General features: G+C 41.7%; 1 protein-coding gene across 1 annotated transcript; it reads right to left on the minus strand.

Annotated features, from left to right (window-relative positions):
• Nucleotides 1–285: 285 nt before the first annotated feature.
• Nucleotides 286–7,955, minus strand: HRH3 (histamine receptor H3). Its single transcript, XM_074227410.1, has 3 exons — nt 7,318–7,955; nt 4,611–4,777; nt 286–3,045 (listed from the first exon to the last, which is right to left on the minus strand). The coding sequence occupies exons 1-3, from the start codon at nt 7,556–7,558 to the stop codon at nt 2,164–2,166; spliced, it is 1,290 nt and encodes a 429-aa protein (XP_074083511.1). The 5' UTR covers nt 7,559–7,955; the 3' UTR covers nt 286–2,163.
• Nucleotides 7,956–25,958: the final 18,003 nt, after the last annotated feature.

Here is a 25,958-nt window from a genome sequence, read left to right on the forward strand (position 1 = left end):
TTTTGCAACTAAAGCCAAAGCTGGGGGGAGGGGGACATTCACAAAATGCTTATTCTTGTATTTTGGTATATGATTCAACATATTATTTGTCTCCTATCCCCTTCTCTCTAGGTCCCAGAGAGATGACCACTTATCCAGAGCCACATAACCCTTAGAGAACAAAACCAAGTTTCAAACCCAGAACCTATCCATGTTCACCAGTGCTCAAGGAATGGGCACTGGACCTTAGGGTAAGGTTACAGAGATCCAGTGACCCTTGCCTCCCGCCAAACAGAAAAGCCTGAGTGATTGAAAAAATACATTTATTGTCATTTCACAGTTTGGCAGTTGCAGCAGCAGCAGAAGCATTGCCAGAAGCAGGAACATGCAAAACAGCTGGTTCAGGCACAAGTGAGGGTGACTCAAAGGGCATGCTACTTTTTTTGGATGAGGTACGTCCTGCTTCCTACAAAAATCCCATTGTATGTTACTTGAGCTTGATCATTTCCCATTCTGTCTGGTTTTCTGGCTTTCCTTTGGTTCTCTAACATCCTTGTTTCCCAAACTAGACAAGGATGCTCCCAGTGAGGAAGGTACCAGAGCTCTTCTTCTTGTTGTGTCAGGTCCTTCACACTAAAGAGCACACAGTTGGCTCAGGAAAGACTTGTTAAATAATTACATGTGGTTATAGTCTAGAAGTCCTTCTAGGGGGAAGCTGCACTAACCATGCTCTCCTAGCACTAGTTTTTTTTTTTTTTTTAACAAATCCTGACAGTTTTCTCCTATGTCCTTTACTGTCCCTGTAGGGTGTGATCTCATGTCTTTTCTCCCTAGCTTACAATTTTTTTCCCCTAGCTTGCAAATTCCCTGAAAACAGGCATAGTATCTTATATCTCTTGACTTCCTCCATTGTGACAAAAAGTGTTTGCTGATGGATTGATGCTCAGTTTCATTGAAGCCTGATGTAGTTAAATCATCCCAAATAGCTACACCTCCAATTCACTCCCATGTCCCATCTTAACTTGGGACTGAACTGTGAAAAGTCAGAATCATACAGTGGCCTCAGTGAGATGGATTGATGTCACTCATTCTGTTACTTCTCTCAGCCATGGTGCCCAGACTGACTTCAGTTGGACTGCAGGTAAGTCTAGCAAAAGAACCCTGAAGTTGAGCAGTTGAACATCCTCAAGTATCTAGCTGGTCCTCTAGAATGTCTTATTGCTCTTAGAGTATCTGATTTCTCTAGAACAGGTAGCAGCTCATTGGTGGAATGGGGCAGAAGAAGCTCAACGCTGCCACAGCTCAGACAATGTCAACAGCACAGAGAAAAGAGGACGTGGGAGTCCATGGCTGCCAATCCAGCAGACTTCATGAGAACTGAGTTCCTTTGATTTTTTTTTTTTGTTATCCTTCATTAAATTGTGAAAGAAGGTTGAATTTCACATATTTTTTTTCTTTTTCCTAAAATATCCAGAATGAAAAATACAGCAGAAGCAATAGACCGAGGTTTCATTTAGGTCATTTGCCATGATCTGCTTTCTTAAGAATCTCCCAGTGGAGAGAGAAAAAGGGGAGGGGTCTGTGAAGCTGGGCTAAAACTAGTGCCTATGGTGGCAGCATATAGAAAGAGTAAGAGCAGCCCAGCAGGGGCAACGTCAGGGAAGGCTAAGGGAGGGCAGAATGTTTGATCCTGAAAACACACACACAGAGCACATTAAAAAAAAAACCAACCTGATAAACCTTAAAAAGAGAGAGATAGCTTAAATAACACTGAGATCCAGAGTATCTATGCTAGAATAACCCCAGCCATCTCCATCTCTTATTGGCACTCCTGGGAGCAGCTGTTTTAAGCTCAGACTATAAGAATCCATGGGCCAGTTCCTGACAGTGTGAAGTCTTTATGGCTGGCACCAGACTCAAAGGACAACCTTTGATGGACCAAAATGGGGCATGCAAAAAAAAAAGTCACGTCATCCCACAGAGACTTGGGGGATGCAGCATTGAAGATCTGCAGAAGGAACCATAATGGCAACCTGCCCATTCCCCACAAGAAAGTAGTCCATCTGTCCTGACCTCTGCAAGGGCTAACCAGCAACAAATGGGCCCTTCAATAGCGACCCCTTACTCTGGTGCTGGCAGCATTACCACTTCCTATTTTTTTCCCATCTTTCCTCTAGCTTTGAATCATTTCCAGCCATGCTCCAGGGAATTGTGGGGCTGGATTTTTAATTTCTTGGGGCAGAGGAGTTTCATGAAGGCTCTGCGGAAACTATAGTGGCACAGGGGATAAAGAATGGGGTTCACTGCAGAGTTGACCCAGAGCAGCCAGAAGGATGTTTCATACCAGTAATCAGGAATGCAGCGGCCATGGCAGGCAGCCCGAATGATCATTAGGAGGGTGTAGGGGGCCCAGCATAAACCAAAGATGCTCACAATCACTGCCAAAGACTTGGCCACTTTCTTGTCCCTGGACAGCCGAAAGCGTTGAGTGATACTTTGTGACATCATTTTCATCCTTTTCTCTAGGGATGAGGTGGATGCTGAAGGCTTGTAGCTCTTTTTCAAAGACCTTGGCTTTTCAGGACCATGGGTAGAACTGTTGGAGCTGGATGTGGGTGAGTCCCGGGCTCCATCTGGCTTGTCTGAAGGGTGTGCCTCATACTTGTGAAGGTTCAAGGTCTCCCGAGGCATCTTCTGCTCCCACTCCCAGCACTTCAGGGAGAACTTGGAATTTGTTTCTGACTCATTGCTGAAGAGCTTCCCAGGCTCCTCCCGGCCCACATCCAGCCGGTCCCGGGTTCGTTTTTGGATGTTCAGATAGATGCTCAAGTTGAAGAAGGTCACACTGAGGAAAGGTGTGAAGAACTCCAGAGTGGAGGCTGTGATAAGGAAGTACCAGTTGTAGAAAAACTCAGCATAACACTCACCCTCTGGGATGATGCTTCTACCAGAGAGGTACTCCCAACTCAAGATGGCAGGTCCATAGAGTAGGAAGGCCAGCACCCACACCAACACCATCTTCTTCACTGCCCGCCTAGTATTGCCTTGCTGAGCACGGTATGCAACCTGAGGAAAAAATAAAAAAGCCATCTCTACTAGGCTATCACCCTTAAAACAAGACCAAGTCCTTTTCTTTTGTTTTAAAAGAGTAAAAGTCATAAGATATTGGAACTAGAAGGGACCTTTGTCAAAATCCCTTCATTCTCCAACTGGGATAGCTGAATTAAAAGAGGAAGAGCATTTCCCAAGTTAATACTGTCAGGACTAGAACTAGTTCTCTTGCCTCATAGGTTCCTGCCCTTTCCACTCCACTTCTTTACCAGATTTACTTTGAAATCATCCAGTCCCAGCCTGGGAAGCAGGTAGAGTAAGTTAATAGATTCTTCCACTCAATTTCCCCTCTGGGAAAAATACAAGGTTTAAGAAATAAGATTCTTTCTCTCATAGTGCCTATAGCCTCATAGAGGATATAGCACATTAAACACAGGAAACCATAATACAAAAGTGAAAAGGTGCTAAGTATAAACTGAAAGGTCACAGAGGAGGTGATATTTGAATCTAGATGAGAGAGGAGTGCCAGCTACAATGTAAGCAAATAATAGGCAATAAATAAACATTGAATTGAATTAGATCTCCAATTCTCAAGGACATCTGTTTAAATGTTTATCCTCCCTCATTCCAAAGTTTAAAAACTGTGTGCAAAACATCCTAAGACCATAAGTCTAGAGCTGGGAGGTATACCAGAAACTATCTGGTCTAATTCTCTTAATTTACAGAAGAAGAAATGGTGACCCCATTTCCAGAAGTTAGGTGACATGCCTAAGGTCACACAGGTAATAAGCATTAGAGATGGAACTTGAACATAGGTAGTCTGATTCTAGAATTGGTGTTCTTTCTATGGCACTATGCTATAATTTCTGTTGCTTAGCACAATGGTGCTAATTCTTTTTTTTCAGCTTGAACTATAGGGATTGCTTGACCAAGGTGAGACAAACGTTTTCTCTGCAATTTCTGGCTCTCTCTCTTAGAAGTGGTCCAATGAGGGGCAGCTAGGATAGAGCACCGGCCCTGGAGTCAGGAGTACCTGAGTTCAAATCCAACCCCACACACTAAATAATTACCTAGCTGTGTGGCCTTGGGCAAGCCACTTAACCCCATTGCCTTGCCAAAAAAAATAAAAAAAAACAAACAAAAAGAAGTGGTCCAATGAGCTTCACTCAACAGTTCAGTGATCAAGGACAATCATGAGAGACCTGTTATGGAAAATGCTATCCACATCCAGATATGGAGTCTAAATGCAGAGCAAAGTATATTATGTTCACTTTTTAAAACTCCTTTTATGTTTTTTTCTTTCTTAAGTTTTTTTCCCCTTAGTTCTAATTCTTCTTTCACTACGTGACCAATATGCAAATATGTTAAACACAACTGTACATGTACAACTTTCACTAGATTGTTCACAACCTTGGGAAAGGGGGAAGGAATGGAGGGTTGTAGACAATTGTGGAACTCACAAGCTTGCACAAATTTGAAACCTACCTTTGCATATAATTGGAAAAGTAAAACTTTTTTAAAAAATAGTACAATGAGGCAGTTTCCTACCTCTTTCAAACAATTTGAACCCAGAAACTCACCGCCCTGGTAACAGAGAGAAACCGGTCATAGCTGATCAACACAATGTTGAAGACTGAAGAGGTGCAGAGCAGATAGTCAACCACCAGCCATAACTTGCAGAAGCTTCTCCCGAAGGTCCACTTCCCAGTCAGTACATATGGCACATATAAGGGGATGCAAAAAGCTCCTGGAAGGAAAGAATATAGAAGTCTAGAAAAGGCCTGAGATTCAGGGAGAAATGAGGGGGAAGGAGATGCAAATGCAAGGATAGGTCAGGGTGTTCTATTGGAAAGAGCAATGAATATGTTAGGAGATTTGTGTTTGAAACTTAGTTATGATACATATTGACTTGTGATGTGGGTCAGTGATTTAACCCCTCTAAGCCCAAATTTTCTCCTCTGCAAGATGAAATAAATAATTTGCAAGTCTCAGAAAGGTATAAAAATATGAATTTTAATCATGCCACTCTATAGGGTCAGGCAACCAAAGGGTTCCCAGGACTTCTTCAGCCTGGTACCTAGTATCTTCCTTTTCATATTTACACTAAAGTCTCTGGAAAGGCCTTGGTATTCAGGACTCAAGCACAGAATGACTAGGGAAACAAGGCTTGAGTCAATCATCTAGCAGCTAAACAAGTCAGAAAGGAAATTCCAAATCACAGAACAAACTAGCGACCCAGATTGTTGGATAAATGGCTGTTGCCCTCTGCTGGGGGGAGGGGCTGAAGCTTTAGGCCTTAAGAGCTGAAGAGATTCTGCCTCATAATACTGTCAGCTCAGTGTTTTCAGGTCCTTGAGAATGGCTGGAGGTTGGAGAATATACAAAAGGGAGGGAAGGGGAAGAATTCTTTCTAGTTTTTATTTTTCTTCTCTGGGAAAATTAAAACATGAAATAACCATCTCTTGCTATATCAAGGGGGAAAATACTCCATCCCAAGTAGCTGAAAATCTCTAAGTCTCTCCTTCACCCCAACATTTAAGCCTCCAATTAAGTTGCCTGGCTCTTCTGCTGCATACATCCCATGGCAATGATAATCATATGGTTGTGACAGACAAGAGACCACACCAAGTGTCTCAGATGCCTCTCTGCAAGTGGGGCTCTCATCAAAAAAGCTCTGCCCCTCCCACCAGACATTCATCCATGTAAGCCCCTCCCTTCCAGCCAGCAGGAGCAACATACTTAAGCTTCTCAGACTCCCACACCAGCTAGAGTTTCTCCCCAAACCCATTGTCTCCATGAACAGCAGGGGGAGGAGATCTGTCTCCTCTGTCAGCCAGTCACCAACATTTCTTTCTCACCATTCCAAGAGAATCACCTCCATGCCTTCCTCCCTCCTGCCACCCCCCCCCCCCCAGAAGCATCCCCTTCTCCATTTTCATTACTTTGGAAAGTTTTCACTTATTTCCTCTTCTCTTCTGAGAATTACCCCTTCCCCCCCCCCCTTCCCCTTTTCACCCAATCAAACCAAACATCAAAAATAGTGCCCTACTTCTGTTTTTCTAAAAGGTGGACAAAGAATACCTTTTTTTTAAAAAAAAAAAACTAGGACCCTGGGCTGTGGTGGAGACATAAAGCATCTGCATCTACTAATGGCTGTGGAGGGAGCCACTGTATTTGTAGTCCAGAGTCCCTCTGGACTCTGAATTCTAATTCCTGCTCATACATTTACTAGTTGTATGACCTTGGGCAAATCACTTAATCTTTTCAAGTTTCAATTTCCCCTCTGTAAAATGGAGATATTGATGTGTACTACCTACTTCATAGGGTTGTAAGGATCAAATGATGAAGCCCTTTCAAAACATATAAATGTCAAACATTATACAACTTGCTACTGCATCTCCTCCTCCTCCCCCTCCCCTTCCTGCCTTGCTTCCAGTCTGGGAGCTCAAAGCTTCCCAACATTTGCCCCTTTGTTGCAGCAGAGGAATGTTAGCATGACATCCTTGCCCCTACCCCAACCCCAATGCCTGACAGCTTTAAAGAGGAGGAAGGGTGAGAGGAGAAGCACTTATCTTCTTCCCTCCTTACCCACCTCCCCTCATAAAGAAGCAAAATCCGGTGATATTTTCTCCAGGGACAAGCGCACATATATTTTTATTCCGAGAAATAGAAGAGATCCTGGATAAGACTATCCATGACTGGGAGGACTGAAGAACAATTTCATGCTGCAGTTCCTCCACTTACTGTAGTGGCCCGGGCACTGCCTTCCCCTCTCCCCCAAGTTTTTTCTCCTTTTCTCCCAGCGGGAAAGAAGTGGAACCAGCGTGGGAAACATCCTCCTGTATCTTCCCATCCAGGCCCTTGTGTCCCAAATTCTCAGAACCCTCCGTCTGCTCTTGCCAGTGTCCATTCACCTTCACCTAGGCGGTGCATAAGACTCAACATAGAGGACTCCAAGACTTGGTGAGTCTTCCTCGGGGATCCTAGCTACTGTTGTCCCTCTTTCCCCAGTTGCCCAACGTCTTTTGCTCCCCGGAGGTGCTATAATCCTACCGCTAGTACCTCTCTCCCAAGGGGCCCCAGGCTCAATGCTGCCCCTAACCTTCTTCTTGCACCAGGGTCCAAGGCCACACACCTACACAAACACACGGCCGCAGCCCTGCACTCCGTTTTGCACAACCTTCCCCCAACAGCCTCAGCTGGAAGAAGCCCACCCTCCTGAGGTCTTCAGCCCCTGCCCGTGGTCACTTGCCCCACTCCCCTTAGCCCAGGGTGAGTGTACTTTACCTACTAGGAAATCAGAGATGGCCAAATTGAGGAGGAAGAAGTTGTTCTGTGTGCGAAGGCTGGAGTCCACCACGAAGGCCAGCATGACCAGCGCGTTGCCCACCACGGTCGCCACGATCAGCAGCGCCATCAGCACGGCTAGGACCACGGTCCAGGCGGCGGAGAATCCGGGGGCCGCCGCCTCTCCGGCGCTGGGCCCCCAGGACACGTTGAGGGCCCCGTCGGGCAGGGCGCGTTCCATAGCCGGCTGCGAGGGCTCCACCTCATGCACCCTCCGCCCCGCCGGGCCGGGGGGAGGCCCGGCCTCGAAGGAGCAGAAGCTACACACCTCTAGGGCACGAGCGAGCCCGCCGCGCTGGGGCCGAGCGGGGCGCAGGGGGTGGCAACAGGTGTCTCCAAGGCGCGGTGTCTCGGCGAGGCTGTGCCCTCCTCGGGCGGCGAGGGGCGAGGGCTCGGGCTCCGCCTCCCGCCTCTGGGTGCCCGCAGCCCCGCCTCGTCTGGCTCCGCAGCCTCGGGCAGAGGTGGGCCACAGAGGGTCAGCAAGGCTCTGCGATCTAGGGCGAGATGGGGAGGGGGCCTGAGTGTGCCGGAGCGGGGCTGGAGGGAGCCAGGGCGCCACCCCCCCAGCCGCACGCGTCCTCCCCTCCCCCACCGGCGCCTGGAGCAGCGCCCCTCCCCCTCGCGGTTGGCCGTGCCCCTGGGGAAGCGACCCTTCCCTGCCGGGCTGGGCACGCTCTCGCCGCGGACCCCGGCGCTGGGCTGGCAGCCCCCCTCGACTGACTGCATGTGCATCGAGCTTACCGTCTGCGTGCGCACGGCGCTGAGGCCCCCCCCCATTGTCTAGTGTAGAAGCTCCCCGCCCCTTACAGTCTGCCGCTGCACGAGGCTGAGCGCTGTCCTCGCGGTCTGCGGGTGCAGGAGCGGGGAGCCCCCCCTCCGCCGGGGCAGCGCGTCGGGCGCCCCTCTCGCGGTCTGCCGGTGCAGCGAGCCCCGGTCCCCGTTACTGGCTGCAGGGGCGCGGGGCTGAGCTCCCCATGGGCGATGCTCAGAGGCAGCGACCCGAGCCGCGCTCTCCGTCTGACGGAGCGCCTGGATGGAGACCCTCCTCCTGCCTGTCCCCGCGCCGGGCTGAGCGCCCCTCACTACCTGGCCGGGCGCTGGGTAGAGCGCTCCCCTCGCCGGCAGCCGGTGCGCTCGCTCGGGCGGAGCGCCGAGCCCGAGTGCGCTCTCCAGCTGCTCCCGAGCCCGCAAGCTCACCCCAGCCCCCCACCCCCAGCTCGTCCCTGCAGCCTTTTCCATTGGCTGCGACGCGCTGCTCAGGCACGCCGCCCGCCAGGCTCGGTCTCTTCGCCCCACCCAATAAGCAGAGGCAGCCGGAGAGAAGAGGGAGGAGCGAGAGCGCCGGGCACCCTGGACAGCTCCCCACAGTCCGGGCCCGGCTTGGACAGCTCCCCGCAGTCCGGGCCCGGCTTGGACAGCTCCCCGCAGTCCGGGCCCGGCTCAGGGCAGCCGCGGACTCCGCAAGAATCGGCGGGGCTCTGCAGACGGGGAGCCGGATAGTCCTCCGCTGGACTGTGATCTGGGGGCCTTGTGTGTACCCCCTTCTCGGGTTCCCCCCCTGAGTGCCGGGACGGAGACCCTAGGCCTCTCCCCCAGTCCAGAGTTCTGTGGCTAGGGGTCCACCAGCCCCTCCAGACACCGACTAAGCGCGCACTGACTCGCCGCGTCAGGAGGTGTTCCTCCCCCAGCCCCTCTCTCGCTCCCACCCTCCAACGACTGTGTTTAGGTGGAGGAAGGGGTCAATCGTCGTCTCTTCTCTCAGCTTCCACCCAAAATTCCGTCTCCTTGCACAATCTGATCCCCAGACAGCCTTCGCAGGAGGTCCGAGAGCCCCAACTAATCCTGTGTCCTCTCCTATGTCTATTATTTCACTCACGCACACTCAGCAGATGGGATCCAGCTGTGTCTCCAACAGCTGCATTTGAAGTTGGAGAAGGTGAATGGAAGACTCATTTCTCTTTATTATTTTTACTTTTGGTGGCTGCCAGGCAGAGTAGGAAGTGGTAACAGAATTAAAAAAAAATAAAAATAGGAAAGATTAGTTCAAGCCCTCGTTTTTCAGTGTTTCATTTCTGAGGGGAGAATCACTGACCACCACAAGAGCATCGTGAGCTAATCCTTGCCTTGGGACCAGAGGGCTACCTGTTGAGTAAACAACCTCACAGCCAACTCTGATTCTCTCCTGCAAGCTCAGGTCAGCGCGATTCTCGGTGTCTGCTGACCAGAGATTCTCGCTGTCTGCTGACCAGAGCTTCCTTCTCCAAAGGCCCTGAATCTTGGATTCCTACAGCCCTACACCTTTTTGTTCCTAATCCCCAGCTTTAACAGAAAAGTCTCCGCTGACTCCCACAAGTAGCCCAGGAATGAAGAACTTAGAACTTCTTGCTCCTCTCTGCTATGACCTTGTTGTATGAGGGGTGGAAGTAGTGAAAAGGGGAGTAACGTCCTTGTCTGGGTCTCAGTTTCCTTTGTGTATAGGATTGAACGATTGGAAAGATGATCTCTTTCAAGCTTTACCATTCTATCATCCTCTGTCTAGGTTGCTTCCCTCCAGTTTTTGCCATTGAAAAGAAAATTTGGCTGTGAAAAAGTAGATGCTAATCCTAACTACAGAACAACTATTGGAAAAAAGGTGACATTTTGCCTCCCTCTCTACTCTCATCCCTTCATGCACAGCTACTGACCAAACTAAGCTACTCCTGTAAGGACCCAGGTCTCAGACTGTTTCCCCTTACACTAAGACAGGACCGGGCCATTAATTCCTTGACTCTTCAAGTCTGCTCCTCATACCTAGCTGATTGTTTCAGGATAGGCATCTGCACAGGGAAAGACTACAGGTCATTGCTAAGTACCGACAGGTGAGGTCACTATGCACTAGTCAACCCCAGGCTTCAGGCTTAACCACAGAGATAGGGAGCCAGCCCTCCAGTGCAACCATGAGGAAACACACTGGGATCTAGAAAAAAAATTTGGAGGGAGGAGAAAGTATGAGAAAGAGGGGAAGGGGGAAGAAAAGGAGGGGAGAGAGAGAGAGAGAGAGAGAGAGAGAGAGAGAGAGAGAGAGAGAGAGAGAGAGAGAGAGATTGGTTAACAGATATATAGAAAAATAAAGACATACTTAGTATATGGCTTCTGACCCTACCCCCAACCATATTTGATTTGTGTTTGTAAAGGGGGAACATTTAGCCTTAGCTTTTTCCTCTTTCCTTCCTTCTATGAGCTCCCCCCTTCCCTCTTACCCTGCCCCTTTTACAATCTGATCCTTTCTGTAACCAGATTGTGTTGAAGGCATGGCTTTGAGAAACTACTGAAGGTCATGGTGGTAAGGCCTAAGGGCTGGGGGGTAGACTGGAGGGCTGGGTAAAGGATGAACTAGAGGAACATCAGGGACAAGCTTAGGAACAAGGGCAGCAGGCAGGAGAAGAAGAAAAACAATTTGCCTCAGGATGAGCTAATAATTTCCCAATTTCCCAAGGGCTCTCATAGACTACTTTAGAAATATGATTTATTCTTTGGATTTCTGAAATAGTCAGTTTGGTTCTCTGAGTGGGGAAAGATTTCCTGTGTCTTTGAGTCTCTCCCTTCTCTGTAGCCTGCACCTGTTGGGGCCTTGGTGAGCAGAGTATGTGTATACCTGGTTTTCTATTCTATTATTCTAGTAGATTTTACTATTATTATACTAATATTCTACTATTCTAGTTGATTATCCCCTTATTCTTTTGGGAAGGGGAAGATAAAACCTGAGTTCTGAACCCCTCCATCCTTTATTTCCATCTTCCCTCCCCTTGTTCAATCAAAACTTAATTCTCATATCCCATGCACTGAGCTGTGGGGGGAGATAGTGTTTATCCTTTCATTCTTATCAGAAATACAAGACATTTTTCCACAAAAAAATAACATCAAAAAGTAATAAGTGGTAGAGCCAGGATTTGAATACTTACTCTCTGTCTCTAAACCCAGAACTCTTTCCACTTTACCTTACAAAAAGAACTCTATATAGTCAAGTTGTCTAATCCACTCATTTTACAGGTAAGGAAATTGAAGAACTAAGAGTTTAAATGACTTGTCCAAAATCACTAGGTAGTAAAGAGCATGGGTCAAAATTTGAACCTAGTTCCTCTGACTCCAAATTCAATGCCATGTTACTTTTATCTCTGACTAGGTTGTAAATTTCTTATGGACAAGAATAGTTCTCCCACAGAACCTGGAAAAGGGCTGTGCACTGTTATAAAATGAGATATCACAAAAGACAGTATTTACTTAGTTATATGTGAACAAAGACCAGGGGAGGGGGAAGATAAATTTGAAGAAGGAAAGTTTTATTTCACATTACTCCTTTGCTTAATCTTTTTAAAAAAGTTTTAATTATCTGACTACTCCAATGTCTTCCCCCATTTTCCCTCTGCACTCTCTCCTCACTCAACTCATAAATTCAAGTTATTTGCCATGGCTGTAATGGACTTCCCCTTCTCCCTCTATGCCTACCTATTGAAATTTATTTCTTCTTTTAAGGCCCCAGCTCAGGTACTACCAACTCCATGAACCTTTCTCAAAGTTCCCAGCCAGGAAAGATCTTGGGGTTGTTTAGTCATTTTTACTTGTGTCTGATTCTTCATGGGGTATTCTTGGCAAAGATACTGGAATTATTATCTACTTCCTTCTCCAGCTCATTTAACAGATGAAGAAACTGAGTTAAACAGAGTTAGGTGATTTGCTAGGGGGTCACACAATAAGTGCCTGAATTCAGATTTGAACTCAGGACTCTTTCCATTGTGCTCTAGGAATGATCCACCCCTTCCTAATATTGCCTTCCTTTTTGTTTGACCTCTCCCAAGCATTTATCACATTAGGAAGAATTCATCCTCAATTTTTCACAGACCACTTTGTCTGAATCTCTCCTTTGTCACATTCTACCTTGTAGTATACTTCTTTGTACATATGATATCCTCCTACAAGATCATAACATCCTTGAGGGCAGGAGCCATTGCTACTTAAAACAAAATTTGTCTCTTCCTGCTTATCATTGGGTCTTGCTTGTAATGAAAATTTGATAAATATTTATTGAATAGGTGAATGTATTAGATACATGACTCTCCCCCCCCACTCTGCCTCAAGGAAAAAAATGTACTTTCAAGGACAGAGATTGTGTCATTTTTCATTTTTATACCCTTGGGATCTTGTACAATGCATTGGGCATAATTGCTAAATCTATATCTGTCTGATCTAATTTAATTGAATCTTTTTTTTTTAGGTTTTTGCAAGGCAAATGGGGTTAAGTAGCTTGCCCAAGGCCACACAGCTAGGTAATAAGTGTTGGGATTTGAACCCAGGTACTCCTGACTCCAAGGCCAGTGCTTTATCCACTACACCATCTAGCTGCCCCTAATTTAATTGAATCTTACCGATAAACACGTATTCAACTCATGCAGATGTGTATGTATATATATATATATATATACATATATGTATATATATATATATATATATACCTGCCCTTCTCTGTTGGTCCTTGGCCTGAATCTGGCTGCCCCACACTTGGTAGCATCTCAAATCTCAGAAATGTATCCATCTGGCTATCTCACAAAGAAATTAGAAGGGAATTAGGACCAAGAATTACAGAATCTTAGTGTTAGTGTTAAATGGGCACTTAGAGGCCAGTTATTTCAAAACAATTTCTTCTAAATAGTCTCTGAAAGTGGTCATCCAATTTAAAAAAACCTTCTAATGAGGAGAAACATAATTTTCTAATTTCACCTTGGAATAGCTCTAATGATTAAGTATTTATTTATGTATTATTTACTGCAAATATAAATCTTGGTATCATATGCTTAAAATAAAACAGAGACTGTTTAGCTTGTAAAATGGAATCATAACAGAAACATTATTGTTGTCTCCAAATATCCAAGGGGCTATCATAAGAGTCTAGATGTATTTTTTTTGGTACCAAAAAGCATTCTTGGAACTAATAGGTAAAAGGAACAGGGAGGCAAATTTCAGCTCAATATAAAGAATCTACTACCAACTGGAACGGTCTAACACTGTAGTGGATTATCTAAAGAGGGTTGTAATTTACTTGTTACTGCAAGTATTTAAGCAGAAGATAGATACCCACCTTCTATAAATGCTTCAAATAGATTTTGTGCACGAGAGGAAATTGGACTAAATGGACTTGAAGGTCCAAGAAATTTTATAATTCCTTGAGTTTCACAATTGTGAGGACCATTTTGGGGAAATGCATAACCTCATGAAAGGACTTCCAAGTTCAACAGACTAGGGACCTACTGGGAACTGAATCTCAGAAATAGAAACTGAGTTTGAAGGAATCAAAACAGAATCTAAGTCAACCTATGCCTGAACATGAATATCTTCCATAATTTTCATGAAAGAAGGTCATCCAATCTTGGTTTGGTCACTAATTGGGCTTTCTTTTTCTTACCAATCAGGAAAGGATACAAGCAGGAAATAAGGAAAAAGTACTCCAGAATCTCAGAGCATCCATCTTTGATGAAGTGAAAAATAGGATGGAAAAGTCCAGCAAAGGAAAGACAATTGCTCTGCCTCACTTCTAATTCCAGGTTGCTGTACTCTTCATGGCATCCTGAGCTGAAAGGAAGCTGATAAGGGGGAGGAACCATTCCATCTGGCAGGTTGCTGTGGCCTCCATAGCACAGTTACCCATCCTCCATTCATGACCAGACCACAGAATTGGCAGTGAGAGAGATTTTTGTCTTTCTTTATGCCATTTTGATTCTTCGTATCAAATGGACAACAGCTGGATAAGGATGACTCAAAATGAAGAAAACTCATTGTTCTTTGCGAAGTTGAAAAAATCAAGCAAAAAGTTAGTGGCCATAAAAGAATTAATAGGCAATTCCTGACTTTATGTGCCAACAATCCAGATCAGAAAAGTTCAAGTCTTTCATCTGTAGCCTTCAAATTTACTATTTGATTCCTCAGTTCCATCCACCATTACATTTAGCTAAATTCAACTTTCAAATAAATCTACCTCCTCCTGGAAGAAGGTTGGAGAAGAAAGGGAAGAGATCATAGAATCAAAAAATTGTAGACTTAAAGGTGAAAGAGACCTCAAAGGTCTAATCTAATCTAACCTTCTAGGGAGAAGAAAGAGCAGGAAGATATTTTTCTACTGAATTCTTGATTAGTTAAGCTGACCAGTGATCATAACTGAAAATAGTAAAATTGCTTCAATGACTACACAGATGTCTAGGTTCTAACAGAATTTGGAAATTTTCCCTTTAAATAATGCAATACTTCTGTCAGAAGCTTCCTCAGTATAATCATTTAAATCAATAATTGGAGGTAGTGGATGATCATGAGCATTTAAAAAAACTGATTGGAAGATTAATTGAAAATCTGATTCTAAAGCTAAGGCAAATCAATTTCAGAAGAAAATTCTAACACTTTTATGGTTTTTGAAATTAGTGATTTCAATCACAAATATATTATGTTGTAGACATATATAGGACTGGTTTAATTATAACATTTTCAAGTGGAAGATAAAGTAATAACACTGCTAGTATTAGCCTACTGCCCTACTGATTTACAAGCCTATATACAAATTCATCATTTCATAGATGAGGAAACTGAGTTTCCAAGAAATTTAAATGAATTGCCAAACAGATAGTAAAATAGCAAAGTGAGTATTCAAACCTAGAGGTATAAATATGGAATTATAAACAGAGCTTTGTTAGGGGGCTGGGGGGGCATTGGGATTGTCAAATAAGGGTAGGGGAAGGGACTAGAAATATTTGCACTCCATGAGCACAGAAGCAGCTGATATTAGCATTTTATTAACAAGTATTATTAATTTGAATAGAAAGCTGCAAGATGGCCCACTTCTTCCTCCAGACAACTGCAAAATCAATGAACTTTTTACTACACCCTAGTAAACTTGCTGAGTCCCTAGGGTCTCTATCTCCTCTTACCTCAAATGAACTCATTTTAAAAGTTAATTTGAAAGTATGTTTCACTATGTTTGCACCAGAGGCAAAAACTGCTAGTTATGGTTCAGTTGAAACTTAGATTTTCTTACTCAAAATCCATAACTTTTTTCATTGTGTTGAACTTGCTGGAGACTGGGAATGGAAGGAACTAGTTGCTAGCTTGAGACTTAAAAATATATATCTGATAATTTAAAGTTGAATATTTTGCCCTTGGAGAAGGATGAGAACCAATCCAATGTCTTGAGGTTTATTTAGTAATTTATGAGCTAGAATTTCACGGCAATAAATAGCAATGTCTATACTGCACAATAAAAATTTAGTATCAGTCTAAATAATGTTTTCAGTATAGAAAGAAAACCAAATCAGACCATTCAAACCTTTAAAAATGCCACAACTTTGGAATATTTCATCTTAGCCAAGTATTTGTACCAATTAACCAGGAAATGGCCAGATTTTTCTTTTATAGGATTAAAGGTGCTGGTGGCACTTCAAAGGACAGAACTTCCTTGTTCTCAAGGAAAGGAGCTAATTAGCTTCACTTATTTCCTGCTGCCTTTCTATCTTCTTCTGGGGTTGAAACAAAACCCTAGCCATGACAAGTGAGGGAGTGAGGAAAGGCAAATTTGAAGGGCCACTTGCAAGATTTGTACTCATCATTCCAAACTGTGACCTGGAATCAGAGCAATGCTTTTTGAAAGACTTGTCAGGATTATGAATCCTATCCTATTGTGTCTTCCAAAGAAGATGTTTTGCCTCCCATCTTTTTTATGAGCTCATTCAAATACAGGAATGCAGATTTCTTTATTTTTTTCCATTCCTTTTTTCCCCCGACAATCTAAGTCAGCTCCCAGATGCATACTAATGAGAAATGGGGTAGTGTATGTGATCAGAATAACTTCAGAGGCCTTTCCTGACTTGGTATGAAAGCCAAAACATATTGCAACTTCATCCTTGCTTTGGACAGTTGTTCAGGACAATTAGATTTGAGAGAATAAAACACAATGAAGGGACTTCTAATATGTGAATTGTGCTTATAGAGAAATGTATCTGCCTGTTCAACAACCATTAGAGAAAGACTATGTTGAAGTGGGACTATCCCAGTTGCTTGTGCCTAGGTGCAACAACTACTTCCCATGTGGAGAATGGAAGCTAACTGCACCTGAAGCTTATCAGAATTGGGGGAGGGGGGAATGTAACCTGATGAAGGCACACCCACCCCAATAATATGACAAATTGTGCGTCAACTCTTTTTGCTCAAGCTCAGAACTCATCATTCATGAGCTTTAGAGCAGGAAGACAGAAGGGATCTTAGAGAGTCTTCAGTTTTCTCCTTTGAGAAACTTGAAGCACGAAGAAGTTGTGACTTGCCAAAAGTCACATTAGTAGTGAGTAATGGGACCAAGATTTAAACCCAGGTCTTTCAACACCAGATATGTATAATGTTGGTTCCACTATATACCATATTACCTTTCAGACATTGTTGGACTTCCAATTTGTTAGAAATAGAGATAATCCATGGACCATATTCTCTTAATGTAATATAGAGTACATATTGATACTTTGACGATCTGCAAAACCATTTCAGATGTGGTTATTCCTTCCAACAGTACATACCTTTTCATATGATATGATTCTTGTCTATTTCCTCTTATCAATTCCCCAAAAGGGTCCGTCCAAAGTGCAGGAAATTCTTCTCTGGATCTGTTTTCCAATGGAATACAAGGACTATCTATCATTCCTTCTAGTTTCATTCATACAATCTGTCTGATGATATACCTTATGCTGCTTCAACATAAAACAGAGACTCATATAAGTTAAGCAATTTCCTCATTGTCATATAGGTAGGAATAATTAGTGTCAAAAATGAAACCAAGGTCTTCTAAGTTCAAATCTAACACCTTAGGAAAACATAATACAAGTCTTCATTAGCAATATAGTGAAGGCAATTAGCACCCACCACATAACTACCTATTGTCTTTTGGGTAAGTTTCGACTTTAATTCTTCAAAGACTGTGCTCTTACATGACCCACTACAATAGCACATCACTGTGAGACTACTGATATTAAAAACATGGGCCTTTGTTTCAGGAAGAAATTTAAGGTCATTAGAAGTACCACACGATCTTTCAGAGTCAATCAAACCCATTCTAATCCTCTTGTTTAATTCTTGATCCATTTCATTTTTCATCTGAAGTATCTATTCATAATTATGAACTGAAAGATGAGCTCTATGGGTTGTCCATTCAATTGAAAATCATAGTCTGGATAATTAACATTCTTTATTCAGTTGTTTTTTTTCCTATGTGGATTATTAGACCAAAATATTTTGATAATATTAAACCTCATTTAGGAGACTCTGAAATGTAAAGGGACTTGATGAAATTAACACAATGTAATCTACAGATGGAAGCTTCGGGAGGATCTCTCTCATCTATTGCAAGGGTGCTTAACCATTTTTTATGATTCCCTTTAGAAATCTAGTTTGGTGGGTCAGCTAGGTGATTCAGTGAATAGAACACTGGCCCTGGCATCAGAAGGACCTGAGTTCAAATCCAACCTCAGATAAAGAATAATTACTTTGCTGTGGGCAAGTCATTTAAACCCATTGCCTCGAAACCCTCCCCCCCATACACACACACACACACACACACACACACACACACACACACACACACACCACAAAAAATGAAATCTGGTTTGGGTCCATGGATACATTCTCAGAATAAAATTTTAAATGCATAAAATAAAATATATACGATTATTAAGGAAGCTATATTTAAAAATTGTGGGACAATTAGAAAGCAGTCGGGAAGGAACTAAACATAAGACAATAAGTCATACTGAATACAAAGATAAGTCTAAATAGATAAATGATAATATCATAAGCAAATTAGGTGAGCATAGGTAAATATATCTTCATATTTATAGATAAGGGAGATGTTTATGATCAGACAAAAGACAGAGAGGATCATAGGAAGTAAAATGGATAATTTTGGTTAGATGAAATTTAAATGGGTTTGTACAAACAAAACTAATGCTGCCAAAATTAGAAGGAGAACAAGAAAGGGAAAGGGAGGAGAATTTTATAGTAAGTTTTTATGAAACAGGATTCATTTCTTAAATATATAGGGAACTGAGTCAAATTTGTTAAAATTTGAGCCATTCCTCAATTGATGAATGGTCAAAGATATGATCAAGCAGTTTTCAGAAGAAGAAATCAAAATTAATAATAGTCACATGAAAAATGCTCTAAATCATTATTGATTAGAGAAATGAAAATTAAATCAATTCTTAGATATTGCCTCATACTAATCATACTGATTAACCTGGCAGAAAGAGAAATGACAAATACTGGAAAGTATACAGAAAAATTGGGACAATAGTGCACTATAGTAGAGTTGTGATTTGTTTTAATCTTTCTGGAGAACAATTTAGAACTACACCCAACAGGCTAAAAATTGTGCATGCCCTTTGACCCAGCAATACTACAGTCAAGTTGTATCCCAAAGAAATCAAAGAAAAGAGAAAGGACTAATTTGTTCAAAAATATTTATAGCAGTTCTTTTTTGTGGTGACAAAAAACTGGAAACTGAGGAGATGTCCATCATTTGGGCAATGAACAAGTTGTAGTTTATTATTGTGATGGCATATTCTTTTGCTATAGGAAATGCCAAGTGGAACGATTTCAGAAAAAAAACCTGGAAAGAGAAGAAAAGCGATTGAAGTAAACTTTAAAAAAAAATTTCTTCAGGGCAGCCAGGTGGATAGAGCACTGGCCCTGGAGTCAGGAGTACCTGAGTTCAAATTTGACCTCAGTCACTTAATAATTGCCTAGCTGTGTGACCTCGGGCAAGTCACTTAATCCCATTGCCTTGCAAAGAAAAAAAAAACATAAAAAAAAAGGAAAAAAAATTTCAATTTTCTGAGTGTTTTTTCTTTTGTAAAATGGCTAAAATAAACTTACATATATATGTATATACAGATATATAGTTTGCCTTTTCAAGGGGTAGGGAAGGGGTAGGAGGGAAGAAGAGAATTAAATGTTTAAAATAATGAATGTTAAAACAATTTTTACATGTATGTGGGAAATATTTAACAAAATAAATAAAATATATTTTTAAAAATAAATGTTATTTTTCCCCCATCTAAATTTATGAACTTTCTTTGCTTAGGCTCAGAACTCATCACTTATAGCGTTTAGAGGCTTCTTTTCTTTGTTTCAGAGGACCTTAGAGATTCCTCAATCCAACCCTTTCATTATTATTTTTCTTTTGGTAAGGTAATGGGGTGAAGTGACTTGCCCGAGGTCACACAGCTAGGTAATTATTAAGCGTCTGAGGCTGAATTTGAACTCAGGTCCTCCTGACTCCAGGGCCAGTGCTCTATCCACTGAGCCATCTAGCTACCCTACCAACCCTCTCGTTGTGACCCCTTGAGGATTGTAAGAATCCCTGAAAAGAAATCTCTCTTCTTTTTGGACTCTGTGCTCGTCATATTCCATAACCAAGGCAAACACTTTGGAAAGAATATAGCTCTGTTTTCATGCATCAGGTCCTCTTGCAAAGTTCTCTATTGTTACATCTTTCAAGGAATCTTGTATGATTTTGACATTTGTATGGGAGACACCGTGTTGAAGAAGAGCCTTTAAAGCAGCATTTTGCTCTACCAAATAGAATGCTTTTTTGTAGTCAACAAACAATAAGCAAAGTGGAATCTTGTATTCTCTGCTCCTTTCAGTCAATTGCATGACTTGTAAAGGTACAGTCTGCTATAGAATTATCATTTGTCAAAGTCTGCCTACTCTCTTCTCATCCCCTCATTAAGGATGCCCTCAATATGTGAGTAGATTATTCTCATGAAGATTTTTGTAGTGAAAGGAAATTAGATATAGGGCTCTGAAGTTTTGGACATTTTCAGTTTTCTTTTTTGATAATATTAAGAGTCTAGGTTTTTTTTTTTATAATATTAAGGGCCTAGGTTTTTGTCACCTGAAAGATGAGAAGGATGGATTGAGTGATCTTTAAAATTCTTGCCAGTTCTAAATTTTCTTATGCTTCTATAATCTATGAGCTGCTTACTGACCCTCCTCACCCACTCAATTTACCTTTTTGCATATAGACTCTTGTGAAATGAAACTTTATTTATGTGAACTCTTTCCTCTTGAACAGCTCGTCCCCAAGTGACAGCAACTAGTGCTATGATGGAAAATTCTTGGTTTCAGCCCATTTATCTCTCCTGAGGAGTGGTGGGGAGAAGGTTAAGATGGAACATTAGGATAAATACTTTAGGTCCATTTTCTATAATGTAGTACAAGCCCACTATAATACAGATTCAGAGAGTTCATGGATCAAATTACATTCCCTGAAAAAGAATGCTCCAGAGGAGAAGCCCCATGTTTCATTGTTAGATTATAAAGTGGGGGTTGGTCCTGACAGCAGGCTTTGTAAACAGGTTCAGCTGTGTTGATGTACAAATAACATCTCCTGGATATATCCCCCTCCTCCCAGATGGCTTGGCTGGTTCAGATGTAGGGTGGCAGAACTCTTTTTGTGACGGAACAAGAAAGAGATACTGGCAATTCAAACATCAAAAGAAGACAGCACTTTAAATTGTAGGACTCGCTTGACTTTTTGTTCCCAGGGAGTACTGAAAAAAATCACTTTGTCTCTGACCAACAGGCTGATCCTTAGAATTGGGCCCTGCAATATGTATTAACTGATTCAGAGGCCAAGCTTGTCTTGCACATTCCCTGAAGGAAAACAATCTTTAATGAAAGGAAAAAACAGACATAGGAAAGAAAGCATTGCTCTCCAAATCACCTTCTATGCAATGCTAACCAGGACAGGCAGACCTCACTTCATAAAGTGTGTTCCTGAAAAGTAAATTTGGCATAATACATTTTTGTACCAAATCCCATTTTCCCAGTGCTCTGCATTACTATTACAATAATGTTTTACTTTTTTTTTTCTGAAAGATCCATAACAGGCAATAGTCCAAATACTTTAGCCTTAAGTTTCTAAGTCCTCTAACCTTTCTTAAGGAGTGAATCATTTTCTGGAAAAATGTTATGCATTGGGAGTGGGACTTAGGGGGAATCATTTTAAATACTGAGTTTTCTTGAAGTATAAAATCTATTCTTATTAGTTATTTATGTCATTTTAGGGAAACAAGTAGACTAATTTTACTTGGGGGAAGTGGATAACCCAAGGCAGTCAAACTCTATAAGTATTAGCTCCACGTAGCTGAGCTTTGGAGTTAGGAAATTAGTTGTCATCATGTTATACTTAGCATTTCTATCACTGACAAAGTCATGTGCAGCCAGGATATTTAAACAGGAGAGATAGTGAAATTATAGATGTGCATGTGAAATGTACCCTTTACAATTCCATACATGCAAAACTCTATATTATGAAAGGACAGAGAAACAGGTTGGACTCTGGATTTTGCATGGAGGTGCCCTTATGTATGTATGTGTACCAGTGTGCTCTCCTGATACATTTACCCTTGAGGGAAGGCAGATAAGAGAACCTTTCACGCAGCATCTATGATGATTCCAAGGCTCCAGGTTCACAAATGCTGCTATTGCTTCCCAATTATATTGATACTGATAGGAGCTATGGTGACAAAATCCGAGACCATAGTGCAATAGGTGATGACATCTGAAGCATTCATAGATCTGGAGCTTCCTGGGGGGAGCCGACCAGTTCTGTCTGCTTTGTAAGGAAAACTTTTACAGGCACTGGGTTCCTTTCTTAAATCACTAAATTGTCTCATAACTAGATGTAGAAGGGACAAGGATTTATGTGACATTTCTTGAAGTATACATATTCTCTTTTTTCCCCTCCAGGTAAAAATTTGCAGCCCTTGAAAGTTATATTGGGTTCATAGATATTATCTGTATATCATAAAACATCAATGAGTCACATAAAATAAAGTGTTTCATACAATGATATATACTACATGCATTCTCTATTGTGCCTCCTATTTTTAAATTGACTCAGTATTTCATTAAAAAACAATTTACCTTACATATTGCTTTAAACTTAGCAGAGTGTTCTCTATGGATTATTTCATTTAAGCCTCATAACAATTCTGTGAAATAGATACTACATGCATTGTTATTCAAATTTTACAAATGAGAAACAGACTCAGAGTTGAACTGATTTGCTTATAGTCATTTACCTAGTAAATGTCATAGGGAAGTATCAGGATCCACATACCAAGACCACCCCTCTCTTTTTACTATTAGGAGACACCCTCTTTTCCAGAGCTAAGCAATCTGTGTCCTGAGCTTGGTATAACAATAATCTTTATACTCACCCTCTGGATAAACTCTGCTGCTGTTTACCAGATTTGGTTCATACTGGCCTCAGGTAGTCCCTAAATTTGGACAAACACCTGCAAGAATGATGTTCCTGTCATGAAGCCCTGCAGTGATTCAAACTTGCCTCATTATTGCTGTTATCCTCATTGCTATGGCCACGACTCTCTGCTCAGTTCTTTGCCTAGCGACAACTATATGTATCAAGAATTAATTTCAATGCTTTAGGACTCCTCCTAGAGAAAACCCTGGCATGTGTTTCTAGTTTTTCTCCTCCAACAGATTAAAGAAGGCTTTTTGCCTAAAACTCCTGTGAGTTCCTTAGTTTCATTTCGTTTTATTTTTTTTTCAGAGTTAAGAGTTGTGTATAACCTCTGTGGTTCTTTGGTCATTATTTTCAAAGTTTGACAGAAGATATGAACCCAGGTCATCTAACCTCAACATCCAATACTTTATCTACTTCACCAGGTTGCATCCTACCCCAAACGAAAGTTGCCTCTTAATACCAGCAAACATCAAAAGGGTATATGTGTTGGCAGCTTAGCTCAAAACACATGAGGCACAGCAATCTAGTCACTAACTTGATAATATTATATACCATAATTATAACTTGATGCTACTTCTGAATCCTTAGTTCTTCCATCTCTGTGTGGGAACAGGAATATGTTGACTCATTGACCTGAAGCACCTAATTTGGATTCATAGATTGACAAAAGTATATAGAACCATCTCCAAGAATGAATCCCTATAGTGGTATGTAGAAAACTGGTGACTTCTAGACTAAACCCTTTTACCCTATCTAGGGAGGGCTGTAGGATGATGGAATCTTGGTGGCCTTCCCAATTTGTCGATGCTGTTTCCAAAGTTGACCTTATTTTCATCTAGATTTTGAACCAAGTCTGGCACTAACTGCACAGTTGTAGCAAGTGAAGGAGACTTTCATAGGGTCCAATTACTCGACTCTTTTTTGCTCTTGTTCTCCTGTACACCAGTGTTCATTCTTAGTGGCAATTTCTTACATTTGTTGGTTAGCATTGATGACTCTCTACTTGTCTTCCCTATTTAGTTTCCTGAGGGCACCAAGATTTCAATGTGGCTGGTTGAATAACCTCAAGCATTATACTATTGCTTATTCCACTCAATGATTTTCTGATCCAAGACCACAGTAAGGTCTCTGTCATCTGACTTCTTAATGAAGTGATATGCTATGAACTCTTATCTTTCTCATCTTCAAGGATTCTATATCAATGGATCTTACCTAAATATCAATATTTTTGCAGTAAATACTGTGCATCATTACTGGTGACATTATAAGAATGCATTGAAAAGACTATATGCCAGTCCACTGAGATTTTGACTCAGATCTCAAAATTTCCTGAATATTCTAGCAGGGTTTTATTCAAATGTTTGGAATTGGTTTGCTCTAAAAATCCAAATGGAATGAATACTGGCAAGGAAATATACTCAAAGAATTTTCTAATAATGGCAAGGAAACCCTTGATTTGATGATTGGGTAGGTCTGTCTTTCCATATCAAGTGAAATTATCTCTCACCACTATGATTCAATTAAATAAATTCAACATTTATTAAGAACCTACTACGCTTAAGACCCTGTAAAGAACTGAAATTACAGATACAGAATTTTTAAAAAGGCAGGAGGTTGCATCCTGTTAGGGAAATAATTATCCAAACATATCCCTGAATATAAGATAATGTGAGGAGGTAGAAAGCACTACCTGGGGCAGGAAAGAGGATGGGGCAGGAGGGTTAGAACAGACTTCCCATAATAAGTAATATCTGAATCTCTACATGAAGGAAAGTAAATATTCTAAGAAATGGAAGTCTAGGAGGGAGCATATCTCAGAAGTGGGTATACCAAGGCACCAAGATGGAAAAGGAAATGACAAACTAAGGGAAAAATGAGTTCAGTTTTGTTGGAATACATAATGAGTATAAGTAATATAATTTTAGAAAGATTGGAGTCAATGACCTGGTCTACTGGAGGATAAGAACAAAATAGAGTTGAGTAATTGGACCCTATGAAAGTCCCCTTCACTAGATACAACTGTGCAGTTAGTGCCAGACTTGGTTCAAAATCCAGATGAAAATGAGGCTAACTTTGGATACATAATGATTCATTTAGATGCCAGGCTGGTAATTTGAATGAATGGAATGAATGAAGAAGCTTTTATTAAGTGCTTACTATATGCAAAGCAAAAAACAAGACAGCCCCTGTTCTCCAGGAACTCACATTTGCATGAGAGGGGAAGAAAATATACATAGAAGATTTCAACTACAAATCAGATGGAAAAACCCATAGTACTTAGGTTGCAGCTGAAAAGTCAACGGAAATGCATCTTTTCTAATACTATTTCCACTGAAAAAATGGTGCCCATTTTCTCCTTAAACAATGGACAGGGCCAAGGACTAAGATGGTGAGAACATTCTTTTCTGGGTCTTCAATAGCCAGGTCTGCTTAGAAAGCAAGAGCACTTGTAGAAGCAATTACCATGGTGCATTTCTACAAGAGTTGATTCCCTATAGAATAACTCCAGGGGTAAGTGTCTTATGTTTTAAACTAGAGGCAAGAGGGAACTACTGAAGGCTTTTGAGCAGGGGAGTGACATCAACATCAATAGCTAACATTTAATACTTACTATGTGTCAGACATGACATTAAATACTTAACAAATATTGTCTTTTTTTCTAGTATTCTTTTAAAAAAATTTTTTTTTGGTAAGGCAATGGGGTTAAGGGACTTGCCCAAGGTCACAAAAGCTAGGTAATTATTAAGTGTCTGAGGCCAGATTTGAACTCAGGTTCTCCTCACTCCAGGATCAGTGCTCTATTCACTATACCACTTATTATCTGTGAGGGAACAGGAATATGTTGACTCATTGACCTGAAGCACCTAATTTGGGTTCATAGATGACAAAGGTACATAGAACCATCTCCAAGGATGAATCCCCATAGTGGTATGTAGAAAACTTGCAGCTTCTATACTAAACCCTTTTACCCTGTCCAGGGAGGACTGCAGAATAATGGAATCTTGGTAGCCTTCCCTATTTGTGGATGCTTTTCCAAAGTTGACCTTATTTTCATCTGGATTTTGAACCAAGTCTCGTACTAACTGCACAGTTGCAGCAAGTGAAGGAGATTTTCATATATTATCATACTTGAGCCTTAATAGGTGCTCTTATATATCCTCATTTTAGATGAAGAAACTGAGGCAAACAGAGGTGAAGTGGCTTGCCCAGGGTGAAACAGGTAGTAAGTGTGTATTTGAACTCAAGTCTT

The sequence above is a fragment of the Macrotis lagotis genome, chromosome 1 (genome assembly GCF_037893015.1).
Source record: "Macrotis lagotis isolate mMagLag1 chromosome 1, bilby.v1.9.chrom.fasta, whole genome shotgun sequence".
Classification (NCBI taxonomy): domain Eukaryota; kingdom Metazoa; phylum Chordata; class Mammalia; order Peramelemorphia; family Peramelidae; genus Macrotis; species Macrotis lagotis.

Excerpts from the sequence above, each read along its gene's own strand:
- HRH3 (XM_074227410.1), bottom strand. The coding sequence starts at position 7,558 with ATGGAACGCGCCCTGCCCGACGGGGCCCTCAACGTGTCCTGGGGGCCC. Across the intron at positions 4,778-7,317 it reads CATCTCTGATTTCCTAGTAG|GAGCTTTTTGCATCCCCTTA; the intron begins GTAAAGTACACT and ends CTTTCCTTCCAG. Across the intron at positions 3,046-4,610 it reads TTCTCTCTGTTACCAGGGCG|GTTGCATACCGTGCTCAGCA; the intron begins GTGAGTTTCTGG and ends TTTTTTCCTCAG.